The sequence below is a fragment of the Dioscorea cayenensis genome, chromosome 5, assembly GCF_009730915.1.
Source record: "Dioscorea cayenensis subsp. rotundata cultivar TDr96_F1 chromosome 5, TDr96_F1_v2_PseudoChromosome.rev07_lg8_w22 25.fasta, whole genome shotgun sequence".
In the NCBI taxonomy this organism is placed as follows: domain Eukaryota; kingdom Viridiplantae; phylum Streptophyta; class Magnoliopsida; order Dioscoreales; family Dioscoreaceae; genus Dioscorea; species Dioscorea cayenensis.
This window is the reverse complement of record NC_052475.1, coordinates 5,174,122-5,201,976: the sequence shown is the minus strand read 5'-3', so window position 1 is coordinate 5,201,976 and position 27,855 is coordinate 5,174,122. Positions and strand designations below refer to the sequence as shown.

At 33.4% G+C, this 27,855-nt stretch overlaps 2 protein-coding genes, 2 long non-coding RNA genes and 1 pseudogene across 19 annotated transcripts in view; 2 read left to right on the top strand and 3 right to left on the bottom strand.

Moving 5' to 3' along the window:
• The window catches only part of LOC120261127, a 5,570-nt gene extending 4,441 nt beyond the window's left edge, over positions 1-1,129 (bottom strand). For 15 of the 16 annotated variants that reach the window (XR_005536558.1, XR_005536564.1, XR_005536563.1 and 12 more), the window contains exons 1-3: positions 930-1,129; positions 687-838; positions 1-38 (exon numbers count right to left, since the gene is read on the bottom strand). The exon at positions 1-38 is cut by the window's left edge. This is a non-coding gene — a long non-coding RNA (uncharacterized LOC120261127). The remainder of the gene's footprint in view (positions 39-686; positions 839-929) is intronic. The other variant, XR_005536555.1, reaches the window with a different exon arrangement.
• A 2,743-nt stretch (positions 1,130-3,872) lies between these two features.
• Positions 3,873-5,006, top strand: LOC120259913 (zinc finger MYM-type protein 1-like). Its single transcript, XM_039267371.1, has one exon. It carries the CDS (start codon positions 3,873-3,875, stop codon positions 5,004-5,006), a length of 1,134 nt encoding a protein of 377 aa, XP_039123305.1.
• Positions 5,007-5,294: 288 nt separating this feature from the next.
• LOC120259912 (zinc finger MYM-type protein 1-like) lies at positions 5,295-6,382 on the top strand. The gene is made up of 3 exons (XM_039267370.1): positions 5,295-5,711; positions 5,801-6,238; positions 6,296-6,382. The coding sequence occupies exons 1-3, from the start codon at positions 5,295-5,297 to the stop codon at positions 6,380-6,382; spliced, it is 942 nt and encodes a 313-aa protein (XP_039123304.1).
• A 19,361-nt stretch (positions 6,383-25,743) lies between these two features.
• Positions 25,744-26,151, bottom strand: LOC120260735. Its single transcript, XR_005536485.1, has 2 exons — positions 25,976-26,151; positions 25,744-25,892 (listed from the first exon to the last, which is right to left on the bottom strand). It is a non-coding gene; the product is annotated as an uncharacterized LOC120260735 (long non-coding RNA).
• Positions 26,152-26,157: 6 nt separating this feature from the next.
• LOC120259910 lies at positions 26,158-27,524 on the bottom strand (annotated as a pseudogene).
• Positions 27,525-27,855: the final 331 nt, after the last annotated feature.

Below are 27,855 nucleotides of genomic sequence, written 5' to 3'. Positions count from 1 at the left end.
ATTTTAAAGAAAAAAGCATGTCAAGCTTCATTGCAAACCTGAAAATTAAAAGAAAAAAAAATTAGCAGAGTATAAAACAAACTTTGCTTTTATCAAAATAGGAAAATATTAATAGAAATCTCACCAAAAAAAATAGAAATACTAATGTTATGAAGATGAAACCATGATCTTAATTTCATGCTACAGTATTTACATTTGGATCCTATTGTTAACTTGAAGACCATCATATCACACCACATCACACTACATATTCTCAGTCTCAAGTCATTAGAGACCAGACTTGACTGCATCTTAATGCATGTGAACTACATTTATATTTTATATTAGATTAAGGAAAACCTATAACTATGAGAAACATACTCCTTCAACAATTCACACTTATAAACTATCTGACATTCACATTCAACATAATTAAATATAGCAATGCGTACCAGAAGAAATCAGAAGCATTCAACAACCAAAATTATTGTCATTTCAGTAATAAATAAGCATGGAATGGCAACATGCACAAAAAAAATTTAAGGAGCAAACGTATTTATATAATTTTGTGACATCAAACCATAAATAAATAGCAGAACATTTTCAGATGATAAAATTTGAAAAGAAATAGAAAAAACTAAGGAAAGAGCTAACAAGCAAGCAGTAAACACAAGAAAAATGTCAGGCAGTGGCGATGTAGAACTCACAATTCAAGCAGAAGGCAAAGGCACTGTTCTATGCTACCGTTCAGTGATGAGCACCTCTGCCAGCATTTGGCTCCGCGATAACCCTCCCCATTTCCGTAACAAGAAAAACCTCAAGCACGATATCGATCATAGATCAAACACAAACGCTAACCCTAGAACCAGATCGCAAGAGCAGGGTGAGGAATTTGAAATACGATGCCGATCAAGAGGAGGAAACCGAAACAAGAAGGGATTCAAGAGTACTTTCAGCGCCTGAGATCGAAGGGAAGGAGAGGGTTTGGAATCCAAGAGATTTCGATCGAAATTTCTCCGATATAGGCTTGAGAGAAACCCTAGAAATCGAGCACCAGCGAGATTCTTCAAAAGGGCCGAAACACTAGAAGAAAAAGGGAGCGAGAGAGAATAGAGGGCCAGAAGAAGTGAAAGAAAGAGATAAAGAGGAAGAGAAAGAGAGGAGAGAGATGGGATATTTTACCTATGTATTTTACAATGGTCATCAATTGATTTTTTTAATTAAATATATTTAAAAATATATCATATATATATATATATATATATATATATATATATATATATATATATATATATATTATATATCAATACCATATATATATGAATCTCTCTCCTCTAACCTTGTGCGTTATAAATACATATGAATCTCTCTCCTCTAGCCTTATACGTTATAAATATTTTACACGGTCATTAATTGATTTTTTAATTAAATATATTTAAAAATATATCTAAAAATATATATTTATTTTTTAATTCTATTAAAAAATAAATAAATATTTATTTATTAATAAATATATATTTATTTTAAAAATATTTAATTCTATTAGAAAAATAAAAGGATAGATATATCTATTTTTTTAATTCTATTAAAAAATATTTTACAAATATATACTTATTTAAAAATTTATATAAAATTTTAAATATATATTATTAATAGCACATAGTTAATTAAACTTAAAAATAGTCATGAAACAATGAATGAGAACACATGCTTAATTACAAGTTTTATAGAGGGTGTATATGTAAAAAATATTTTTATATCTATTAAATTTAGCGGCTCATATAAAATCCGCCGCTAAAATTTGCCTCTGTAGCCCAACTTTCTTGTAGTTTGTCTTTGGTGTTGCCTTCTCTGATTATTTAGATCAACTGTCTCATCATATTGAAGAACTGCATGAGCGTCATCTGAGCAAAGCACCAATCAAGTTTGTGTATTTAGTTGTATTCTAAACTATAGCTCTTGTACTTACAATTATGGAAATGAGGTTCACTCTGTGTAAACCATACTTGTTACCTGTGTGCGTGTATATGTGTGCATGTTCGCGCGAATGTGTCAGTGTACGTGTCTATTTACATATCAGTTTTAAGTTTAGTAAATATATGTTTTTTTAAGATTATTTTGACCAGTACAAGAGAAAGATAACCTTTTAAGATGGGTGCCACATCTGCCAGACGTACCTTTGTTGAAATCCAAATTTACAGTCTAGTGAAGCACGCCACCATTGGCAGTGGCGGACCTAGTATATTGGCAGCCCGGGCTGAAGCCCTTGCTGGACTGTCGGAAATCATTGCAAAAGGTAGAATCGGCGAAGTTAAAGCCCGGGCTGATGGAGAAGGCATCCCTGGCTGATGGAGAAGGCAACCATTACTGTGAGTCTGTGATAATGTGATTCAAACTTCAAAGCCTTCATATCTGATAAGGTGGAAGGCATAATGACCATCCATTTTGCTTCGAGATCGTAAACCATCTTCTCATCGGAAATCCAATCTCAAAGCAATCTGGACGGTTGATGAAGCTGTTTGTTTGTGTTCGGATCAGGTTTTGACCCGTTAAGCTTGGGGTCCGCCACTGGCTATCACCATCCTCCTCCTCTATTGACTGCTCCACAGCTATCAGCCTATCACCATCCGGTCCATCCTCCTCCTCCCCACCTCCTCCGTTGCCGTCTGGCCTTGATTACATCGTCGATCATCTCCACAGGTATCCATCTTGCCGCCGATCTTTCCTTATTTATCTGTTTCTCCCCATTTCTCTCACTATTGATCCATCATCCATTTTCAGGCGGAATGGCGGATCGACTTCACTTCTAGAGTCTAGGCTCGTAGTTATCCTGATCCGGCCTTCCTGGATCCTGATCTAAGGTACACACTTCAGTGACTTCACTGCGTTGTATCAATACAAGATCTCAGTTTATTTGCTTTTTTTTTTTTTGTGATTTAAGGTTTAGAAGAAAGAGGAGTTTTTTTAGTTCATATTTCATATTTTTGATTTCTGGAATTCTTGTCATCTATGTGATTTTTGTTTGCTTGGATATTTTTCATTGTTCTTGAAACTTGAAAGCATTGATTTATTGCTAACTTTTTATAGGATTATAGATTATTGATTGCATCGTGATCACCTACTCATCATTCACCAAGAGAAATACAAAATATCAAGAATGAAGGAACCCAAATACATTCCAATTTCCAAAGTTCAACATTATATGTGATACCATTATTTTATTAAAATGCAATATGCCAATATGTACTTGTTTCTAGTTCATGATGTGTATCCATTTCATAAATCAGGCACAACAAAGTCAAACCGGGTAAGAAAGAAGCATGTTGTCGCTTTTGTGCCCAAGAAAATCAATGGTGATGATAATTAAGATGATGATTGGCATTTGTTGACATTTTTTTGATAGGATTATTGATTGCATCCCTATTTGTAGATGGAGCATTAAATGAATATCAATGATTAATGCCATCTTGATTTGCATATGGAGCTTAATTAGATGTTGGTGGCAGTTACTTTTTAATGCCATCTTGATTAATGCCATCTTGATTTGCATTCATGATGCTTTGATTTTATTTTTTAATTTTTTAAAATTTTGAAAGTGTTTCATTTGTTGTTTGCTTTCTGGTGATTTATTTTTTTGCTGCTTTTTAATTTCATTCTATCACTTCAATTTTTGGACATGCTTAGGAACCACTGAACCAGAATATTGGCAATCTATGCATATTGTGAATAATCTACATTGATTTACATAATGTTCACTAGCTCTTGATTTACATTGAATATAAGCATTTTTTTTTTTTTATCAATTGTCATCCACTCATGAATTCCAATTGATTAACGTTGATTTTTGAAAATGTTAATGTGTTGAGATTTTTGTTTAATATAGGTTTTTTAATATGGATAAATTTTTGACTAAAAGACCAAGAAGCAACGAGTCAAGCGTTAAAGATGATAATGCGACCACATCTTCAAGTCCGAAACGAGCAAGAGTTGAGTTTGATCCAAATAATTTAGTTGCGGATCCTGGGCTTCGAATGACAATTGAGAAATATGATGTCAACATTAAAGACGAGGTAAGACGATTTTATGTATCAAAAGGTCCATGTCAACCGAGGACTCACAACTTTCCTAAGAAGAAATATGGGAACCAATATAGGTGTTTCAATCCTTCATGGTTTGATTCTTTTCCATGGTTGGAATATAGTGTGGAGAAAGATTCGACATTTTGCTTGTGGTGTTATTTGTTTAAACCAACAACTTATGGATTGCAAAGTGGGAGGGATATATTTTCCAAAATGGGGTATAATAATTGGAAGCATGCTATTTCTACTTTTAGAGATCATGAAGGAAATGTTACTAGCATTCATAATTTTGCATTCGATAAATTGGAATTGTTCAAGAATCCACGACAAAGTGTCACACAAATGATCTCACAACATAGTTCAGACATGGAAGTTGCTTATCGTGTTAGATTAACGGCGGTTCTAGATATTGTGCGATTTTTGTTAAGACAAGGTTTAGCTTTTCGGGGGCATGATGAATCTTCAAGTTCCAAAAACAAAGGTAACTTTTTGGAGTTACTCTATTGGTATGGTGCACGTGTTGATAAGATTGCCAAGACATTGAAAGAAAATGCTCCAGGGAATAACCAAATGACTGCTCCAAAAATTCAAAAAGACTTGGCGCATTCTTGTGCTGAAAAAGTGAGATCACTTATTATTGAAGACATTGGTGATCGGATTTTCTCACTTATGGTTGATGAAGCTAGAGACGTTTCAGTGAAGGAACAAATGGCTATTGTTTTGAGATATGTTGATTCTCGTGGACAAGTGATTGAGAGATTTCTTTGTGTAGAGCATGTGACAGACACTTCATCCCACACTTTGAAAAAAGCCATTGATAATTTGTTTGCAAAATATGGATTGCCCCTATCAAGGTTAAGAGGTCAAGGTTATGATGGAGCTTCTAATATGCGAGGAGAATTTAATGGTCTAAAGTCACTTATATTGAAGGATAATCCATGTGCTTGATATGTTCATTGCTTTGCACATCAACTTCAATTAGTTGTTGTTGGTCTTACAAAAAAAATGTCTATTATCAATGACTTCTTTAGTTATGTGATCAAGATTGTCAATTTGGTTGGAGCATCATGTAAAGGGAAAAATGCACTTCGACAAAGCCAACATGAAAATTTAGTTACACGTATAGAGAAAGGTGTAATTTCTACTGGCAAAGGTTGAAATCAAGAGACAAGCCTTGCAAGACCTGGAGACACACGTTGGGGATCTCATTATTATACAATACTTCGTCTTCAAATGATGTGGCCAGCTGTAGTGGATGTTGTTGGAAATGTTCATGATGATGGAACAAATCTTGACCAACAAGGTGTAGCTTTGGGTTTGATTGATCGTATGGAAAGATTTGAATTTGTGTTCATATTATTTTTGATGAAAAAGGTGTTAGGTATAACAAATGGCTTGCCACAAGCCTTGCAAGAGAAAAATCAAAATATAGTGAATGCTTTAGACATGGTTGAAGGTGTCAAGTTCAAGTTGCAATCATTGAGAGATGAAGGATGGGATGAATTGTTGGCTAATGTTTCAAAGTTTTGTGTTGAAAATGATATTGAGATGCCAAATAATATGGAAGAAAGAATGTTGGTACGTGGTCGTCCAAGACGTGAGAAGCAAGCCACTACATATTTTCACTATTATCGTGTTGAGATTTTTTACTCGGTTAGTATTTTTCATATCACTTTCACTTTTTTTTATTTCACTTTACATTTTTATTGCTTAATGTTTGTTTTATTTATTTGTTATTTCAGGTTCTTGATATGATTATGCAAAATATGAATAGTCATTTTCCAGAATCTACTATTGAATTGCTTTCTTGCATAAGTTGCCTTGATCCAAAACAATCATTTTCAAGATTTGATGCTGTTAAATTAGTTCGTATTGCCGAGCTGTATCCAGAAGATTTCTCAGAATTGGATCGAATGGCATTAGTAGATCAATTAGAGATGTACATATATGACATGAGAAAAAATGTTGATTTTTCCTCACTAGGAAACATTGGAGAACTTGCTATAAAATTGGTTGAAACAGAAAAGCATCTCAGATATCCTCTAGTTTATCAGTTGATTGAGTTGGCCTTGGTCTTGCCTGTTTCAACCGCTTCAGTTGAAAGAGTTTTTTCAACAATTAATATCATCAAGACTGATTTGCGTAACAAAATGGAGGATGATTTTTTGACCGATAGTTTGGTGTGTTATATTGAGAAAGACATATTTAATGAAATTGATAATGAAGATATTTTGCAGTATTTTCAAAATATGCGAACTCGTAGGATTCAATTGGCACCTCTTAATCGTAGCAGTAACAAGAGTGGCTCAAGTGTTGGCATGTAGTTTGTATTTGTATTTTCCATTGTTATTTTACTTATTATGTATTGTATTTGAATTTTGTTCGTATATTTATTATTGATATTGAATATCGACTAAGTTTGCATTTTCCTTTATATTTGTATGTGTCTTTGTAATTAATATAAAAAATTGATTTTTATTCAAGCCCGGGTTGGACCAAATTTCTGGGTCCGCCACTGACCATTGGCTTTCATTTATATAGGATGAAGTGTGGAACGATAATTTACACAGTAGCACTCATTCATTGTGATGATTAGCTAGCCAATTCTCTCACCAACAACTAGACTATCACAACACCAACATTGGTGTTCTTGATGTCGCATATTTTAAGGGGCATAAGGAGAGTAATGGATCGACTTTGATTGATACCATAATTTTAAGCAATGTATTATTCATTCCCATGTTAAATGATTTGCTAATATATTATTTGCTTTCATATTTAAAGGATTTATTAAACTTTATTTGGCCTGCAAATCACAAGTAATAAGACTATTGTATTTTTCATGGATATATAGATGTTAACAATATAGCCTCTCTCTATATATATTATATATATTGTTATCTATAAAATAATTTTTTTAAATAAAATAGATAAATCAGATTTATTAAGTGTAATATAAACTGAGCTGTATAGAGCCTGCACTTCACCAAGGGACATAATTTGTTTAACTTAATGTAACATCTCTCAAAAATAAAGTTTAAAAAAACAAAATCTTCTCCAATCTCTTTTATATATCTCTTGACCCATTTTACAACATGAATATATATATATATATATATATATATCACATCACACGAAACATATCCCCAAACATATATTTTTAAAATGCCCCAACATTTTCGGTAATAAAAAAAATATAAATCTTCATCATTTAATTAATTAATTGACATATCTATCCATATATCCTTTCATTTCATTAACATATTTATTATCAACACAAGAATATCTCCAAAGCCTGTACATCAATTGAAGTGGAGAATGAAATGTATGTGTTTTGTAAGCAAGGAAGTTAAGCCCTTAGTTCATACACAAGGAACTCTCCTTATTTGACTTACATAGCCTTTGACTATATAATAATATGTACGTCTTTATTTTGAGTATAGTAGGTAGCTGAAATTTTAATGCGCAAGCAAATGCTGACCTTGATGAGCTACTTCTTTTGACACCAAACTCCAACTTGCTCATTTTCTTAATTTTGCATCGACCACATGAACCAACAAACAATATTGAAACATTCAAAAGTAGGGAATTAGTTATGGGCGCTGCTAATCAAGTTAGGTTAACCTGTTTATTAAATGGGTTATTTTTCCTTTAATCACATTTAAGTTGGATTAAATATATTAGACATGCTTCTCATTTTCACACATTTGTATTTTTTTTTATTGAGCGTGTTCTTGAATTTTTCTTACTTGTGTTTTTGTAATGATAAAAAATATTCCGTCATCGAAATCAACTCTTGGTATCCATCCTTATCATCATGATAGGTGTTTGTTTAAAATTTTAATCTTCAAAAATCTATACATAAACGAAAAAAATTATTCTAAATTTATATTTAAAAATAAAATTATACTAAGTGTGTTTTTTTTTATGGTTAGTGATATTGACATAGATATCTACATATGAGCCTCATCTCATTTTTGGATTATATATATACATATAATTTTTTTATAAAACTTTATTCTTATAAGAATTGCATTACATAAGAAATAAATAAATAAATAAATAAATAATACAAACACAATACAGGGAAAACATAGTACAGATTGTGACTAAATAGGAAGAAAATGTAGGTTTGGTTGGCAATGAACAATTCATCTCCTCCAAGATATTCTAAGTTAAATCAATATTCAAGAAATATATAATAACAAAAGAGCGCAACATAAAATGGAGAATGTAAAAATTATCTATAAAATAAACAAAACATCTATTATGAAAACATCTTTCAATGGTTCCACCTAAATGTTTTGTCCAATAACAACAACAATAAGATCTCAACCTGGGGAGACAATTTGTACATGACAAATGAAATGAAAGCACCTCCCCACAACTTGTTGGATTAGATAAAAATCAAAACTAATCCAATCTAAAATAACTTTTGACACCTTTGCATGCACAAACATTTATCAACCAATTCAACTGATGAGCAAGGGTCTATGTGGCATTTTTTCCAAGATGGGTCTACATACAAAGAAGCCAGGCTGTTTTGCCCATCATTATTAAACCATGAAAAGGGAGACCCTTCTTTGTTTTTCCCCATTACTTTCTCTTCACTCAGAACTTTTTATATAGTCTCATGGGCCCTGTCTCTTCTCCCTCAATCCAAATAGGCCCTCCTTTATCACCCCTCAACCCCCACCAAACCTGTGGACCATTTTTATATGGTCATGCCAAGCCAGTCACATATATGAACCATGATTCAAACTAGTGGCACTGAACCAGCTCAATCACATGCCTCTTTTTTTGACCAACTAGAGCCCATGTCCCATTCATCCTATAAATCTTGTTACTATCTCATACTTGCACACTACCCTAAACTCCCTTCCCTTTTAAATCCAGTCAACATTAAGCTGCTCTTCCCATATATATAACAGTAAATAGCTAGTGAGACATTGCATTTGCACCATGGAATGGAGTCCTAAGCTCATGAGGCAAAGATCATGTGCGTGTCCGGTAATGGACATAGGAAGTTGGTGCAACAATAGTCGCCGGAGGACAGCCGGATTCAGCCGTAGATTCACCGAGAGTGACTACGAGGATGAGTTCGATGAAATGGAGTACCCTATAATGAGGTCTTCGGCATCGTCCCGGTGGAGAGGACTGTGGAGGAGGATTATGAAAGGGAAGAGGAGGATATTGAACTCGTCGGCGCCACAACATGTTCCCCTATGATGCATATAGTTATGCGCAAAAACTTCGATGATGGTTCCTCTTGGATCGAACCGGAGAACTTGTCGAGATCTTTCTCGGCGAGGTTTGCTGATCCTTCGAGGATATTGCGCCGGCTGCCTTGATATCTATGTTATTTTGGTGATAACGTACTTAAACAATTGTTTCTTGGTTTTTACTAGCCTTTTTGTTATCAAGCTGATGCTATGATGCTACGTTTGGAGTTGTTTGTATATCTAATGACAATCTTGATTCTCCTTTTCTTTGTCTCTTGTAGTTTCATAGAACTTTCATTTCATTTAGTCACATATAGGTTTGGATTAATTAATTAGGGGGTGCTTGATGTTTTGATATAAATTGATCTTTCATTTCAAGGAGGATGAAAGTGGGAGATAAGATCTAATAGAAGGAATAAATTAAGAGTCTTGTTTGGTGGCACTCGTGATGATCATTTGAATTGAACTAGTTAATGTTCTCATTTATTTAGCTTTGATTAGGAGCTTAATGATGTGAAAATTAAGTGACACACCGAATCTTGAAAAGGAAAAAAGGAATATATAATACATGAATTGAATAAGAAAGGGGATAAGAAAAGAAGAAGATAGGCTCTAAATTTGATGAGTTTCTTTCTAGAGAGGAAAAAAGCAACACATGTGCTTCATCTCATCTTTAAATTGTTTGTGAACTAATGACGCCAAATAGGTACAAAAGAAAATTCATCAGCATCCTCATCTTTTTTCTATAGTTTAGTAATTGTTTCAGTTTGATATTTTAAAAGTCTAAATCATGTGCTAATTAAAGAGCTTTTGACCATGGAGAGAACCCTATACATATCTTTCATTAAACAAATATGGAACACTACATGATGTTTGTTAAACTTAGAAAAGCACAATAAAATAGAACCACAATTTATGTATTAAGAAAAAAAGAGTGGGTATGTACAAATAGAGAGACGAATGCATGATTTATGAGAAAAAAAACAATAAATTGAGTTCCTCAAGGAAGAGGAATACCAACTAAAAGAAAAACACAAGGAATCTCATTGATGAAATGAAGGGCCCTCCATGTTATAAAAAATGAAAGTAACCGTGTTTTGGCTGCAAGTGGTACATGGCATTTGCTTGCTTTCTTTTTCATGAAAAGGATGAGATTTAGATTGGCCCAACTTCTAAACATAATTAATCAAAGTATGATAACATTTTTATCTTTCATTTCTAATATTGTAACCATGATTTCTTTGGTGGTGTTATACATATTCAAATGCAAATGGTTGAAGTTAGGAATCTATCAAATTTTTTTATGTTAAAACTTATCAAAATGTTTATACTTTGAAAAATCATGTCCAAAGAATAATATTAAATGCAATAAAGGCCCCACTTAACTTTGATATCTCAACCATAGAGGAGAAACCTTTTACTCAAGCATATATGCCTTATTGCATTTAATGAATAATTAATATGGCTCACAAAACATTGAAATTGTAAAAGCCAGTTTATTTTCTTTTAAAAAAAAATAATAAATAAGGAAAAGAACGTGGAAGCCTTTTATCAAATCCTTGATATCTGATTGTGAAAAAAAGGAGAAATAACCGCTATATAGAGATGGATAACCATGATTTCCAGTATTTACTATTATTTACTATATATATATATATATTAATAAATATTATTTAATATATTGATTTTATAAATTTTTAGTACATTAACTGAAAACCATCCTATGTAATTATGTAAATGTCTCCATATACCATGTAGGCTATGTAGCCATTGATCTCATGAGATGGTATAAAACATACATAGTAGAATTATTAGAGTTGCTTTTAACCTCTTGTTAATTTTTAAAAAAGGTTTTTCAGTCATGTAAAATATAAAGTTGTTTGATTGCAAAAAGATGATCGCGTTTGGCAATTTAAAAAAAAATAAAAGGGAAACGTTTTAAAAAATAAACTAAATAGAATTTTTAAAAACAATTAAAATTATCATCTTGATAGTGGTTAAAAGTTGTTTGATGGTTAAAAAAAAGATTTTTTTTAGCAATATCAACAAGTTTGGTAAAAAACGAAATAAGATTTTTGAAAATTAAATTTAAAATGATTGCTTTGAATGATATTGTTTTATTCAAAGAAGAGTGTGGAGTAATTTGAATTTAAAGAAATTTTGTATCATGTGAGTCCTCATGGAATAGAATTACTTTTTTTAAGATTTTATGATAGTTAGATTTATTAGTTTTTCGTGAATTTTTGTGAGTGTCTATGTAGTCAATTGCTCATTGTAAAAGTAAAAAAACATTAAAAAAATTAAATAAAGGAAATTTTGTATTAGTTTTTACAAATTTAGCTAGCTTATGGAACTCCCAAAATTAAACTTAAAATTATTACTTTTAATGATATTTAAATTCCTATTTAATTAAATTATGCTTTATAATTAAAAAATATACAGAAAAACCAAGCTAGTGACCATTCTTTACCCCACAAATTTTCCATGGAAATTTATTATAGAATACTTAGGATGCAAACTAATCTTCAAGTTTTGAATCTATGGTCAGAATGAAAGGCATATTTATATTCTTATATTCTTATATTTATATTGAAAGATGTTCTCACATGGGAGTTAAGCAGACATATCTCTGCATGAAGGTCTATGCCACCCACTAGCTCCACTTTCTTGTTTGATGGTTTAAACCATAAGTTAAGGTAATCCAATCAAATAAAATTATGTATTTCCCCCACTAAATAAGTTGATTAGTTTAGTTGATCTGTTGACTAAATACACTAGAAGCATGTGGTTTAAGTCAGAAAAGAAATGTGCGCAATGCATGCAGATACATTTAGGAATTTTATGTGTTTCTTTTATTTGCAATTTGATTGGAATGAGATTTAGGCAGACCACTTGTTATTTATATGCTCAATCATCTTTCTAATTAGATATCTTTTTTTATATTTTTGTTGATAAATACAGAGAAGTCACCACACTCAATTAGTGTTGTGAGGAGGTTTTTATTTTTTGCCCGTTTAAAAAAAAATCAAGGACATGCATAATAATGGAGCAAATCAAAAGCTTAACATACACTCATGTTTTCCTGCTTTCCTTAATGGGATGAGTGACGCAAAATTAAATCCAAAACCAAATAATGTGGCGCTTCTAGCCTTCCTAAATTCTCCTGAGTTCTCCTGAGTTTTCCTGCCTAAGATCTCTTCCTAAGATCTCTTCCTTCCCCGCCCCCTCTTGCCATAGCAAGCAGGGGACGGACTTCCCTCTCCTCCCTCATGGGACGGAGATAGCAGTCCTTGTCAAGAACCCGACCAACCAAATTTCCTTCACATCGGTGGATGGCCCAGTCTTGAGAAAAACTCAAGTTAAATCTATCCTTCAATCCAAGTGGAATGAAATTGGCAAAATCTTCATTTCTGATCTGCCGAATGGTTACCTTCTTTTTCGATGTGAATCGTTTGAAATCTCTCAAAAAAATTACGTTCAACGGCCCTCGAGGCATCAACGGGCTATACTTCACTTGCCCCATGGAAGCCATTCTTCGAACCGGCATTCGCTAAGCTATCCTCTGCTGTCATTTGGGGTGCAATTGCATAACTTACGGTGGAATTCGGGATGGGGAGACACTTGAAACCATTTCCTCCTCTTTAGGGCGTTTGTTAAAGATTGACGATTTTTACTCTTTCTATGTCCAGGTCAAGATACGCCCGTATTTGTGTGGAGATAGATTTATCCAAACCCTTGAAGCAAGGTTTTTGGCTTGGGGATGATGAGAATCGTGTGTTTGTGGTTGTTCTATAAGAAAAACTCCCCACATTCTATTACCATTGTGGTATGGTTAGGCATGGATCGAATCACTACAGCCGCCAGAGTTCTGGAAATCTTTATCGTTCCTCGTCACCCCCGTTGCATGTTCCTGGTGAACCTAACGGGATGGCAGCAAGGGAGGATTCTGTATCCCGGAACAAAGGTATGGAGGCAGGGGACGAATCTCTGTCTTTACCTCACGATGAAATTTTCTCTGAAAGCGCTGATACTGACTTTGGTCCTTGGATGTTAGTTTCTCGACGTCGCGGGAGAGGTGGTGGCCGCGGTGGTGCCGGCGGTGGTGCTGGGCATCTAGCGTCACGTGCGGCGCATGTGAGCCCTACTATTTCTCCTGTCGATGATCCCAAAGTTTGGCCTCGTTCTAGGAATTCTCGCTCGCCATGTGGAGGCTTTTCCTCACACGGTAGGGGTTTCTATTCTGGAGAACAATCTTGTGTCCCTGATCGCATATCTGTACAGGCGGCGGGGGTTACTGTTGACATGACTTCTCCCCCTGTTCTCGATACGAACTTTTCCTTGGCTCTGGTCCCAACAGACAAAAGAGACGTTGGGTCTATAAACACGCTTGAACTTGGCCCTCGTCTCAATCCTTCTGTGAGTTCCAAGGAAAAGCTGAAACAGCCTTGTCAAACCTCCACTCCACCTCCCATTCTCCGGACATCTGATGGACCGGCGTCTGGGTCCAATCCTGACCCTTCCCCCTCATCTCATGCCTTAGCCGTTGCTCGGGAGTTCACTGGAGCTCTAAATCCATCTCCTCTCCCAGAGAACTCTGATCTCTCTATGAGTGATTCTGGGGAGGAAGAGACTGATGATGAAGATAGTGATTGTGCCATGTCAGAATATGACGACCCCGATGAACCTGATGACTCAATGACGTTGGATCAGTTTCAGAATGGTATCTGGAAAGAAGCTCTTGACAGCCGAGATCTGCAGTCCTCCTCTTCATTGCCTAAGAAGGGGCGCCTTGATCTTAGTGGTGGTGTCGATCAGGGACCGTGCCCTTCTCTTTAAGGAATGTCTTCTGTTAACCCCTGGATTTTCTTCTTGCCTCTCAGAATGAGTGTCTTATCCTTTAGCACTATTTTTTACATATTTTCTATGATTAACAAAAATTACTAAGCTTGTGTGTTGGAATTGTAGGAGAATCTCGGTCGGGATACTACGCTCGCATTAAGTATATGATGAAAAAGCATCAATCCGATTATCTTTTTGTTTAGTGGAAACTCAGCGAGATAATTGTCGGCTTGATTCCTTTTTGTTCTAAACTAGATCGCATGATTGGGCCTGGGTCGCTATCGTGGTCATTGGGTACTACGGTGGCATCATTGTCACTTGGCAAAAAGCATGTCGACACGAGTTACCCCGATTGTTAAATCTAGGTATGCTTTGCATCTAGTTTTCACCAATTCCAATAACGAGTCTTGGATTCTCTCTATAATTTATAACCCCACTCGTATCTAAGCTCAAAAAAATCCATCGGCAAGAGCTTTTCGGTATAACTTCTATCAATCTTCCATCGATTCTCATAGGGGACTTTAATTCTATTGTTTCCTTAGATGAATAACAGGGTGGCTCCCAATTGTATTATAGTCGTAAAGCTCGTGTGTTTTTTCGGATTTTATCATTACTAACAATCTTCTTGAGGTTAATTTCACTGGTTCTAGCTTTACTTGGTGTAATAACCAAGCCGGACCAGCTAGGAAATGGGCTCGTCTTAATAGATGTTTGCTTAATCCTAACTGCTCCGCTTTATTTGAAACGTATCTCATTAAACATCTTCCGTGTCTTTTTCTCGACCATTCCCCTCTTCTTCTCACCTTATCTCCTTGCATTTTTTTAATCGCAAGAAAATTTTTCAGATTTGATAATTTTTTTGTTAGATTATAATAATTGTCATTCGATGGTTCGGTATGCTTGAAATTTCTTTCCTCATTCCAACCCTATGCACACTTTTACGCATCTTTTGTCTCGTACCAGATCTAAGCTCATATCTTGGAAGAAAATCGAGTGCATGCCATATTGATGCCTCTATCAACAGACTGGAAATGGAAATTTTGGAGGCTGAGGCCCATGATCAGTTGAATGGTAACTCTTACAATTCGTCTGATAACCTTAATACTCTTTATAATGAACTTGCAGCTCTCCATCGGCAAAATTCTTCCAAATGGGCCCAAAGAGCTCGATTGCTTTGGATTCAATGTGGAGATCTGAATTCCAGTTTCTTTCACAACACCATTCGAATTTGTAATCACCACAATTCAATTTCTCTTATTTACGATTCTAATGGTGCTTGTTTTACTGATCGTAAGGACATTGACGTGATTTTCTGTGATTTTTTCTCCAAACTTTGGATGGACTCTTCGAACAATTATACTCTAGATATTTTTCATGCCCTACCTAATGATCTCCCCTTGGTTTCGCCTATTGATTGTGAGTCTTTCATCAAGGATGTCACCAAACTGGAAGTTTTTCATGCTCTCCAATCTCTTTCTTCTGGTAAGAGCCCTGGACCCGATGGTTTTAATTTTGAGTTTTACAGTTTCTTTTGGAATGATATTGATGATTCCTTATTTGAAGCTGTTAATCATTTTTTTAACAATTCTGTTATTCCAAATGCTTAGGGCCGCACGTTTATTGCTTTTATTCCTAAAGAGCCCTAGCCGAAATTTGTTACTGATTTTAGGCCTATTTCTTTATGCAATGTTTGCTATTAAATTGTTTAAAAAATTTTAGCTAATCATCTCAAAAATGTTCTTCCTCGTATTATTGGGCGTGAACAATGTGGCTTTATTTCTAATCGTAGTCCTTCGGACAATATTATTTCTCTACAAGAAGTGGTACACACGATGGATAGAGATTCTAAGAACCCCCCTAGGATGTTAGTTAAGATGGACATTGAAAAAGCATATGATACCATGAGTTGGAATGCTATTCTTGCTACCCTTTACCTGATGAATTTTCCTAGTAAATGGATCTCTTGGATTAGGGCTTGCATTAGTTCTGCTTTATTTTCCCTTCTAATCAATAAACAGCCAACCTCCTGGATTAAGTCTTCTAGGGGCCTTCGTCAAGGTGATCCTCTGTCATCCTATCTTTTTATCCTTGTTGCGTAGAACCTGTCGGCTATTCTGAATTTTGCTATGCAAAACCAAATGATTCCTGGTTTCAATCCTTTGCTCAGAAACAACTTCAATCATCTTATGTACGCTGACGATTTGATCCTTATCACTCAGGAGACCAGGAAATTTGCTCGTAATATCAATCTTTGTTTTTCTATTTATGAGAGATTGACTGGTCAACTAGGTAATAAGTCTAAATCTAGCATATATTTTCCTTCCTCATTCAATTGCAGACTAAAAAACAGCATTTGTAGCATCCTTGGGTTCAATTCTGCTACATTTCCGTTAACATATTTAGGGATGACTATCTCACCTAAACGCTTAGCAATTTCCAATTTTACCAGTTTGCTTGCTAAAGTTGAAAACACCCTGTCTATCTAGAAACTCTCTAGAATTTCTATGGCTGGCAAAACAATTCTCATTAACTCAGTCCTCATGTCTACTCCTGTCTACTACCTTTCAGTCTATTCTATCCCTGACACCATCTTTGATGGTATTTCTAAGCTTGCTAGGACTTTCTTTTGTTCTAAAAGGGGCAATAGAAAGGCATGAGCTCTGTAAAATGGACAGATATTACACTTGCACAGACTGAGGGGCCTCTCTATTTGCAATTTGCGTGTTACCAAAACTTCTCTTATGGCCAAAAATGTGTTTAGTTATCTCAATCATCACAACTCCATCTGGGTGGATATCTTACTTGATAAATATGGCTCTGTTAATTTCTAGATTGATTCCATTCCATCAAATTGTTCTTGGTTCTTTCTTGGCCTTTGGCAAAATGCAAATATCATCAAACCTCACCTTTGGTACGCAGCGTTTTTCATCTTGTTCAAACTAACTTTTTGATGGATTCGTGGTATTTTTGAAATCACGTTGGCTTTTTAAACCTACTTATTTCAATATGGATTTTTATTTTTTTCATTTGTTAAGCTTGTCGATCTTTTTTTGATAATGAATGACTGGAACATGTCCACGTTACATGAAGTGTTTGGTGATTTTTACGAATTTGGATTATCTTGCCAATAATCGCCTCGGCGATAATATGGAAAACAAATGGGTTTCGGTACCCTAAATCTCGAGAAAAAAATAAACTACGGCTATGGTTTATTCTCATTTCAACAAATCTATTAATGGCGAGATGCTTGGGATGGTTGGGAAAATGTTTCGCGTCTAAAAGTTGCCCCTAGACCTAAACATTTTCTCTGGTTGTTGTTTCTAGCGGAATCAATACTCATGAGTATCTTTATAGATTGAATCTTGGCCCTCAAAGCGGTGTGTGGGTTTTTGCTGATTGGATTTTGAAATCAGCGAGCATTTGTTCAACTCTTGTCCCAAAGCTCAATTTGTTTGGAGATCTATTAGCATTGCCATTGGTAAACAAATCGCTTCTCACGGTAGCTTCTACGAAGGTTCATGGATTAGCCTTGCTAACCATGATCTTGAGTTGTTCTACGTAATCGGTTATTGTTGTTCTTTGTCTGGTTACTTTGGAAAGCAAGATGTAATTTAGTTTTTCAAGAATGAAGCTCGGATTTCCATTCCATCCCTTTTAGAGCTGTTCACCACGTTAGGGAGTACTCGTTCTCTCCTTCACTTTTATCTGGTAAAAAATTAATCATCAACAACTTTTCTATATTTAACAACCCCTTCTTTTTTGTCTCTGCAGTGGATAGCAGTGAGTCTACTAATGTTGGTGTTGGCTTCTATATTACTGACTCTGTTTCTAAGTTTATTGGTGCTGGCTGGTGCAACAACTCTGCAGATTCAGCATTAGAAGCTGATGCTCTCGCTCTGATTACGGCGATGGGAAGCATTTATGACTATGATATTCAAATTCGTAACATCTTCATCACAAATACTGATCTTCACAGAGCAATCTTGTCTGATAATGCCTCCATTTCTTGGTGAATTGAACCATTGATTTCCAACATTACTGACTATCTCTCCTATCTTGGAAATCCCCAGATTCACATTGTGCCTAGATCATGGATGAATGTAGCTGTTATTTTGGCTTTTTCGTGGTCTTAATTCTCATGCTCTAACACTCTTACTTCAAGGTCGTGATCTCCCATTTTGGTTAATGAAGCTGCTCAACAGTAGTGGAATCCTATTGTAATTTCTTTTGCAGCTCTTTGTAGTTCTTTTTCTGTTTCTTTTTTGTTCAGTTTTCTTTGTCTTTGTTTTTTGCCTGTTTCATTTCCCAGACTTTGTACTTTTTGTTTCTTATTTTAATAAATAGCTGATCCGGCTCCCCTTCCCCCAAAAACATACACTCATGTTTTCACTTTGTGTGGGCTTTGAGCTTCAGTTTTAGGTCCTTCTAAAAATAAACATCTTATGCAAAAGATCTAGTATCAATAGGTCAAAAAAGTGTTAATTATTGTTATGAGCAGCTGAAGTCTTCATCTCTTATTTAAAAGGGAAAATAATAAGTTACCATTTTTGTATTGTGGAGATAATTAGACATTTTTTTTCTTCGCGTATGAAGTAAAAATGAGGATTAATAATTTATAAAATACATGAGTTTTTTTTTCTTCCAACATGGCATATAAAGAGATTATTTATTTATCATCCTATAAATAAAAAAAAAAGAAAAAAAATTATACTTGCTTGGATTACCTGCCAAACACCAACAATTATATTAACAATCTTATAGCCAAAAATTTCGTTGAATTATTTTTCATGGCAATGTAAAACCTTGTGAAACACGAGATAATTATGTCAATAGTTCTATAATAAAAATCATTCAATATAATCTTATAATCAAAGGCTCATAATCTAGTGGTACTTGACTTTATTAGAAAAATGAGTATGAGACATTTAAAAAAATCTTGAGTTTAAAACTTATTAGATGTAATAATGATAACGGGTCGCCAATTGTGGGTGCGGGATAATAGCCCAAACCTCTCATGCGCTATTGGAAAATGCCCATGGTGTATATAACACTTGTCACTTTTATAAAAAATTATTTTTCATTAAAAAAATCTATTTAAAGTTTTCTTTTACTCTGTTTATCACTACACAACATGTCACGCCCCGAACCCAGTTTTATGGACCCAGGACGCAGACAAACGGCCGTACACCTACAAGGCGAAACCAAGTAGGCATACTGAGGCCTCAAATCACGATCCAAAAGCAGAACAAAAATCAAACTCGGTGGATTGCAAAAAAACAATATAAACTTATTCAAATAAAACCTAGGCCCACAACAATCGGGACTTATTACAAGCTAAATAAAACGGCGATGACCCAACGATCCTTGCTAAGCTATCTGCCACTGACCTCTACTCCTGATCTGAAAAAAAATATCAACAAAATTTATGAGCTTGATAGCCCAGTAAGCACCCACTAAAAATATTGGGATCATTTACACAAAATCATAATTTATCAAAATGAGAAAATCGGAAACCAGAATTATTTCAAGTAAAAAAAGATGTCAAAACTGAGCATATAGGTCCCCCAAGCAACTATTGCCAAAACAAAATCACAAAATTCATATGTTTGCCCTCGGTGACCCGAGACAAAATTTAACAAAAGTCATATTTTTACCCTCGGTGACCCCGAGCCAAAATTATCAGAGGCCGTTATTCTTCACCGACGGAAAGCGGTGGGAAACTATAGTTTCTAGAACAAAATACGTGTCGACACGGTCGGGTGTTTAACCCTTGATGTGAGGGTTATTGCAAAGTTATTTGGGGACTAGTTTCTATGTCAAAAATACTTTACATTCACAAAACATGACTAACGAAAATTCAAAACAAGCAAAGTACAAGAATTTCTGATAACACGATCCCATTTTTTTGTCATATCAAAAATACACCAGTTAATGGAATACAAACATGAACAGATAATAAAAATAATAATATTCTTTAATCAAAAATTAACTAAAAACATATCTAAAATTCATAATTGAAGTAATACATTTTTAGATAAACTATTTAAATTTTTACAAATTAAATAATCCGAATTAAAATAAATATTTAAACCTTTCCGATAATTGTAATCCAAAATAAAATATCATTAACTCAAAATTTCAAATAATTTAAAGTAATTCCAAAAATAATGATAAATAAATAATTCAAAATATATATGTCAAAATAATCAGTAATTTTCTTTAAAAATTCCAAAAGTTCAGAAAACTTGACTATTCAAGTATATACATATAATAGGGTTTATATGTGGGATACTTACCTAATTAACACCAAAAAATACTCTCAAACCTTACACCTTTGGCATGCCCTATATTGGGGAAGAGATCCTATTAGCTTTAAATAACAAAATCGAGGCTAACAAGCAATAGTATATATATATATATAAAGATTTTTAGAAGGGTACAAATGCAAAAATTTCAAACTATTATTCTACACCCCCAAATATTGATTATTGTGAGGGTACAATAGCAATTACCCACTCTAAGAGCCAAATCAATAATTTCAACATGATCAATGAGTACTAAAACCCTCAAAACTTCACTCACACTTTTCCAAATCATAAATTTAAAAATTCTGGGAATAATAGACACCTAACACTATGACATAGCCGAAATTCACATAATTTAGAGTACTACTCAATTTATAACATTCAATTGAATTTCTAACTATTTCTGCAAAATTATAATTCAGACATATACTATTAAAATATGCATATCTCTTAACCTACAACTTCAAACTTAATGAAATTTTACTGACAATCATACAACTCAAAAATGAACGACTTTCTTATTTTTTACCTTATCTAATTCAATCTCCCTGATCATCAAAATTGGCCATGATTCTTCAAGTTCTGTACAGCAATATCATCCAAGACAATTATACTAATGAGGCTATATCTCACAAACTACAGATGCATAAAATCTGAAATTTTGCAATTATTTAGATAACATAAAAATTTACAACTTTCATATTTTTACTCTCCTTCAAATTCTTCCTCGAAGATCTCTAAAAATTGGAGAGGGATTTACTGCTATTGTCAAAAACGAAAAATCGATACCTCTCAAATTAAATCAACTAACAATTCCTTTCTCATGGCGAAAGATTATACCTCAATCAACTATACTTCACATTACATCAAATATATCATGCAAAATCTCATCCTTGAGATGTGATTAAATCCATACAAGCATCACGGTCAAAGATCCTAAGAATATGCTTAGAGTACATACATCGAAAAGAGAAACAAAAACTCCTTTGAAACTGAAATTGGGAACAAACCCTAGAAACTCAAGGGCTAAATCTAAGGATTAAAGGTGAATCACAAATAAGAACAAATTTTTAGGGTTTTCGAGAAAAAAAGAAATCTTGAGCCAACCGGTATTATTAATCATTAATATTATGCACAAAGCTCTAGGATCCTACCTTGAAAGAAGCGAACAAACTCTCGAAAAGAAGATCCACTAGTCCTGCTCGGCACCTACCATGAAGGAGCGAAATGAGGGCTAGGGTTTTTATAAGAGGTCGTGGCGGTGGAGCTCATGATCGGATCGTGATATTTTAGTAGCTAGTAAGGATAAGAGCAAGGGTTTTTAAAAATCTTATAAATCAATGGCTCTGATTGAAAAAGCTTGCATTGATGGCTAGGATCTAATTTAAGGGGGTGGGGCTCACACAACAAATCTCTTAATCTCATTTTTTTTTTTTTAATATTTTGTTTGATTACAAATAGGATTAAAACTAAAACTATAACGACTAGTAATTCATGTGGCTATCGGTCAAAACAAACAATTTTTTTTTCAACTTTAGAGGCTGTTAATGGTCTTAACCCTCAAAAATATAAATATTGATAGTTTCTTAAAGTATACCTTCAAGTATGACTTTCATGGACAAATGCACAATTATCAAACGTATATATAAACTTATTTAAAGAAAGAATATTAAAACAGAGAGAAGTGTGAGAAATTTAATACACTCACGTAATTTATTTTGGGAAAAATGAATTATGGAGTAAAAGTTAATCAATTTTCAGATTAGTTTACATTGGCATAGAACTAATAAATGAAAGAAAAATCAAGAGAAGAGAGGAAATGGAAGAACATCTCCTACATAAATAAATAAAAACTTAAAAAAAAAACTTGAATTCATCACAAGAAAATGAAGCAAAAGCAAAAACAAAGAACCAAAAATTACTTTTAAGTTTAAATAAATCAAAAGTTTTCTTAGCTAAAGAAAGGAAAAGAACAAACATAGAAAAGAAAAGAAGCGAGGAAAATGAAGGGTTTGACATTGCCCAATATTCACAAAGACATTTGATTGCATGTGACATCAAGAGATGTGATTAAAGGAAAGACAAATGTTAAAATCATTGAAATTACAAGCATTGGAAAGATGACGTGCTAGAATAAGTTTGGGCAGCATTTCATTATCAGAGAGAAAGCCATTCAATCTTAGTCAGCTGAAAAGAGTGGATGTGATTTTAATAAGAATGGGCATTAAAAATAGATTGGAGATTAACATATCCCTTCAAGATTTAAAACAAGTAGTTGATATTATAGAGTATCTATCATTGGCCCAGAGATTAGTGTCTCTTTCGTTCCAGCAAAGAGTAGAAGGTCATAGAACTCAAAAGATATGTTTTTTTAGAGAATGAAAACGAACTGAATTGAAATTAGAACTTAAAAAAAAAAAAATTGTTGATAATGTGTCTGGGGTGTTTTTGGTTGGTTAACTTCAAATTGACGAAAGATGATTCTACATACAGATGTGACTGATCTTCACTCTTTGGATTGTTTCAATTTAATGCTTTCTAAAATAAAAGACAACCATTTTTAAAGATAATTACCAACATATTTTTATAATTTATAATAAACAAATACTAAAATTTATAAGCCCATGACTAGAATAAGTCATTTCTAGGCCTATTGGATTATTTTTTTCAAATTTTGAAGGAAATTTCTAATTTAATCAAATTGCTTGAATTAAACAAAATCTATCTAGTCAAAATAAATGGAACTAGTGGCGGAACTATAAATAAAATTAAGGGTGTGTTAAATTCAAATTTTAAAAAAATTATAAATATTAAACAATGCTATTAATTTAAACTTGAGATTATAATAATTAATATTTCAAATATATAAAATATATATCCATTTAAAAATGTTGGTTTATGTGTAAAAATCCTATCATATCTACATAATTATCAATTAATTCAACTAGTTAAGCACTAAATTAAATACAATTAAAAAAGAACTTTAAACAACTTTATATCTAATTTAATTATTAAATACAACAATTATTCACCAAATAATCTAATATATAATCAAAATTTTCATAACAAACAATCAAAACAAATATCTAACATTTTTTTATAGCAATTTTCATAATAAAACAAATATTTAATAAATATCTAACAATCATTCAACAAATATAAATATTTTTACATAATATATAATCACACAAAAATTAAAAAGATTAAATTAGATATAAAATAAACAGGAAAAAAACCATAAATCCCTATAATGAAAATAAAACATAAACTTTGAAATGATTGATCAAAGAGCTGACCAATCCATGTGATATGCAATGTTTTTTTAGAAATATTAAGAGAAACAATTACATTTTATAGGATTTTATTTTTATTTTTTTATTTATTATTATAATTTTATATTAATATCTTAAATATTAATAATTATGTATTGATAAATTCAATAAAATAAAATCTATATATAAAATTTAAAAACAAAAATATTTGAGGATTTATGTTTGACTAGTCATAAATAATATAATTAGCACTCAACATCAAATTTATTTAATATAATAATTTTATTATTTTTATTTAATTTATTTTAAATAGTATGAGGGTAGAATTAATTTTTTTTTTTAAAATAAAGAATAGGATTTTCCATATGAATTATAATGATTAATGTTTTAATTATAATATATATATATATATATATATATATATATATATATATATATATGTGTGTGTGTGTGTGTGATGGGCCAAGGGGTGCACCCCCGCCTAAATCCGCCAATGAATGGAACCAGAATTATTATGTTTGATTTATAGTTTTTATCAATTTTAGGCGACATAAATTTTTTCATAGAAACCTACATTTATATCAAAGCCAAATGGTTATGGCCACAAATCCATTGTCAAAATTTGGGCCAAAATTATTTTTTTGGCTAATCATGTATGCTTAACTGTTGTCAAAATCCATTTTTATAAAACAAAAACATGATTTTTAATTATGTTTTTGAAAATATTAAATAATGTTAAATATGATTTCTAATTATTTTTTTAAATATTAAATAAATCTTTTCTTGAAACGGTCTAGTAAAATTTAATTTATTACAAACCAAACCAAACCAAACCAAACTTCAACAGGCTTGATAAAGCCACCCTAAACTGAACCAATTGGAGTGAAATATTGAACCATAAATCTAACCCTTTCTTTTTAAAATTTAATTTAATTTAATTTTATAATTCGGATAACTTCAATGATTGAACTCTGCTAGTTCCAATGATATCGGCAAGGAATAAAATCTCCTAAACCTATCTAAATTATAAAATATTGGGATACAGCAAGAATTCAAGAATTCCAATGCATTAGCCAAACCCTACATGTTCAGCCAATTCTACTGGGCTGGTTACCTATTGGTCCCAAACAAGAAAAGACAACATTTTCAGTGGAAAGAATAATTACACCAGGCAACAATTTTCTGATCTGAGTATTAGTCAACAAGAATCCAACATAAAACTCAAGGTAAATGCAGTAAATTACAATTGTTACATAATTGCTTCTCCACATAACTTGACAATGATTACTTCTGAGATTCCTTTGAGATACTAAGACAGACTAACTACATTTCATACCCCCAAACGAAATATAAGGTACGCTATGATGCTATTTGGCATCATAATAAAACTAGAGAAGAAGCATCAAATGTATTACAAACAAAAACCAACCCAGGTTTGAGGAGGGAAATACATTAGGATTAAAAAAAAAAAATTATCTGACAAATATGACGCAGCTGAATCCTTAATCTGATGAACTGTTTTCCAGACCGCAAATAGCCCAAATTATCAGCAAGCAATGTAGTTAAGTTGCAGTGACTGATGATAGTACAAAATACAGAGTATAAACTAAGATGTTCCAGCTAATTGCTACAATCTTGTTGCACAAGAACAGCTATTCAAAATCCCAAATTGAGAGTGAGCAGTTTATTCCACAACAGAACACATGTTGATCGATAAATACTTTGCAAGCTCATAAAGAAAAAAACCACCATAGTTCATATCGATGAATCAACAACACACTTGATATAAAACCAAATGCTTCAGACATAATTCAATCAGATGTTTGTTGTATCAAAAAGTGAAGGAAAAAATTCATACCGTTAAGTAGAATAGGGACATGCAAAATACAGTTATTGCGGCTGGGACATGCAAAATACAGTTATTGCAGCTGCTGAGTGTAAGTTCTGAAAGCACAATTCTGCTGCAACTTACACATATGCATGTTACTATATTTTTTCTTTATCCATTGAATGTATACAATAGAAGCAGCAGTTAACTCTGTATCTCTAAATCATGAATATGAACTTTAATTATAAATTCCAAATTTCAATAATCAATCATCTGAAACTGCAGCTGATTTACTTGCCGCATGTTTACAGGGAGGTTGCGCTTGCTTGGTCATCTCATTTCCAGCTACGAGAAAGAATGCAGTGTGCCTAGAGAAGGGAAATATGGTAAAAGTCAATATCAAAATCTATACAACAGTCAATACTTTGTAGGGCAAAGAATAAGAATGTACCTGAAGAAGTTCATCATCTTGGTTTTTGATTCAGGGCCAATATTCTGGGTGCTATCTAATGCTTGGTGCATGTGGTGTAACCACCTCTCTGCTGCTTCATGTGTGACAGGAAATGGCCGATGACGAGCAATCAATGCCGGATGGCCTGCAAAAGGAAGCAAAAATAGAAGAAGCGAAAAACATTAATTCAAGTCATCCCATTTGGTGCTATTGTTAAAACTTGTTTGTTGCATATAAGGATCAAACAACCTAAGAACAGGTTCAAAAAGGTATTTAATGAATCTAATAAAGCCTATGCCCTACATACTTGCCAGACTCCAATAAAATCTGGCATCTTCTTTAAATTTTATTGGAGTCTCACTCTCACATGCAAATCCTAAACTCTGGTTCAGAAGAAAGCACGCTGTGTGCCTTGCACTGATAAGTATCCAACGGTGTAAAGAATCAGTTGGAATTGTTGTCAAAGTATGCATGTAATAAAGCTTATGTCCTCTATAATCATGAAGTTCCAATACATTACGCCATCTTCCTTCAATTTTATCTAGATAGAGTCTCACTTTCACACATAAGGAGGGATTTTATAGTGAAAGCACCTACTATTAATATCTCAGGGCAACCAACTTGATTAAAGCAATAACAAAAAAAGAGAGAAGTCCCACTTCTCTTTCCAATAGGAGAATAGGAAAGAAGCCCAAAAAAAAACCCTCTTAAGTTAACATCTGGCACAACTTCACATTTTCTTTTGTTACAAAAAAAATATTTTGATACCAGCTTATGTTCTAAATTTTCATTTTCAGGTAGAGGCATGTGAAGTGTTAACATCTGGCACAGCTTCATATTGGAAAATATGAAACCTAAAATAGAATGTTTATGATCCTATAAATGCAAAATTATAGTGAAATCTACAAGTTAAGCATAAATACCTATCAAATTCAAACATAATTATCATTTATCAATGCAAAATTCAGACTTTCAAGCAAATATATATAAACAATCAAAGAAAGCAAGCATCAAAGAACAAAACCAAATCGTGGTACTACCAAGTCAATAAACACCACAACAAAACCTAATCAAAACAGTGGAAAAATGAATAAAAGGTAGCAATTAACAAAATACTAAATTGAAATCGCAAAACAAAACCAGCACGTACCTTTTCCTCTGCGAATAGAGCGGCGGTCCACCCATCCTCTGCACGAAGAACTCATACTGGTTCTGAATCGCGTCTTCCTTCCTGGAATTAGCAAAGATGGATCTAAACCACTCCTCCCTCATCCTCATAAACTCTAGAACACCAAAGACCCCCCAAAACTCAACACCAAATCAACACGAGAAGAAGAAAAAAAGGCGAGATGAGAAGAGAACGAACCGGTTGTAGAAGTTGGTGGAGAGATCGATGAAAGGCTGGATACCACCAAGGGTTTCGAAGAGGTTGGTGTCGTCGATGGCGAAGGCGTCGCCGGGTGCAACGCCACTCCATTCCGACGCCTTCTCCTGCAAAGATTGCATCGAGCGCTGCTGCGGCGGCCGCGAAGACGAGATTCGAATTTATCTTTTTGCCATTTTTAAGTCTCTGGGTTATTTATATCGAAAATGCGCAGTCGCGTGGATAAGACGCGGTGCGGAGCATATTTGGGTGGAATATTACAAACTTGGCTAATTAATGAGGTGCTGTGGGGGAACATATCGGCTTTTTAATATTAAAAATACTAAATTATGTATATTTGGGATTATTTATCAAAATAAATAGGTTGGCGGAAAAATAAGTAAAACTTTCCCAGTTTTGAGTATTTTTAAAATATAAAAATGGGAGAGTTTCTCCCGTTTTCATTTTTTAATTAAAAATTATGAAAAGCGGAGGAACTCTTCCGCTTTTCAAAAAT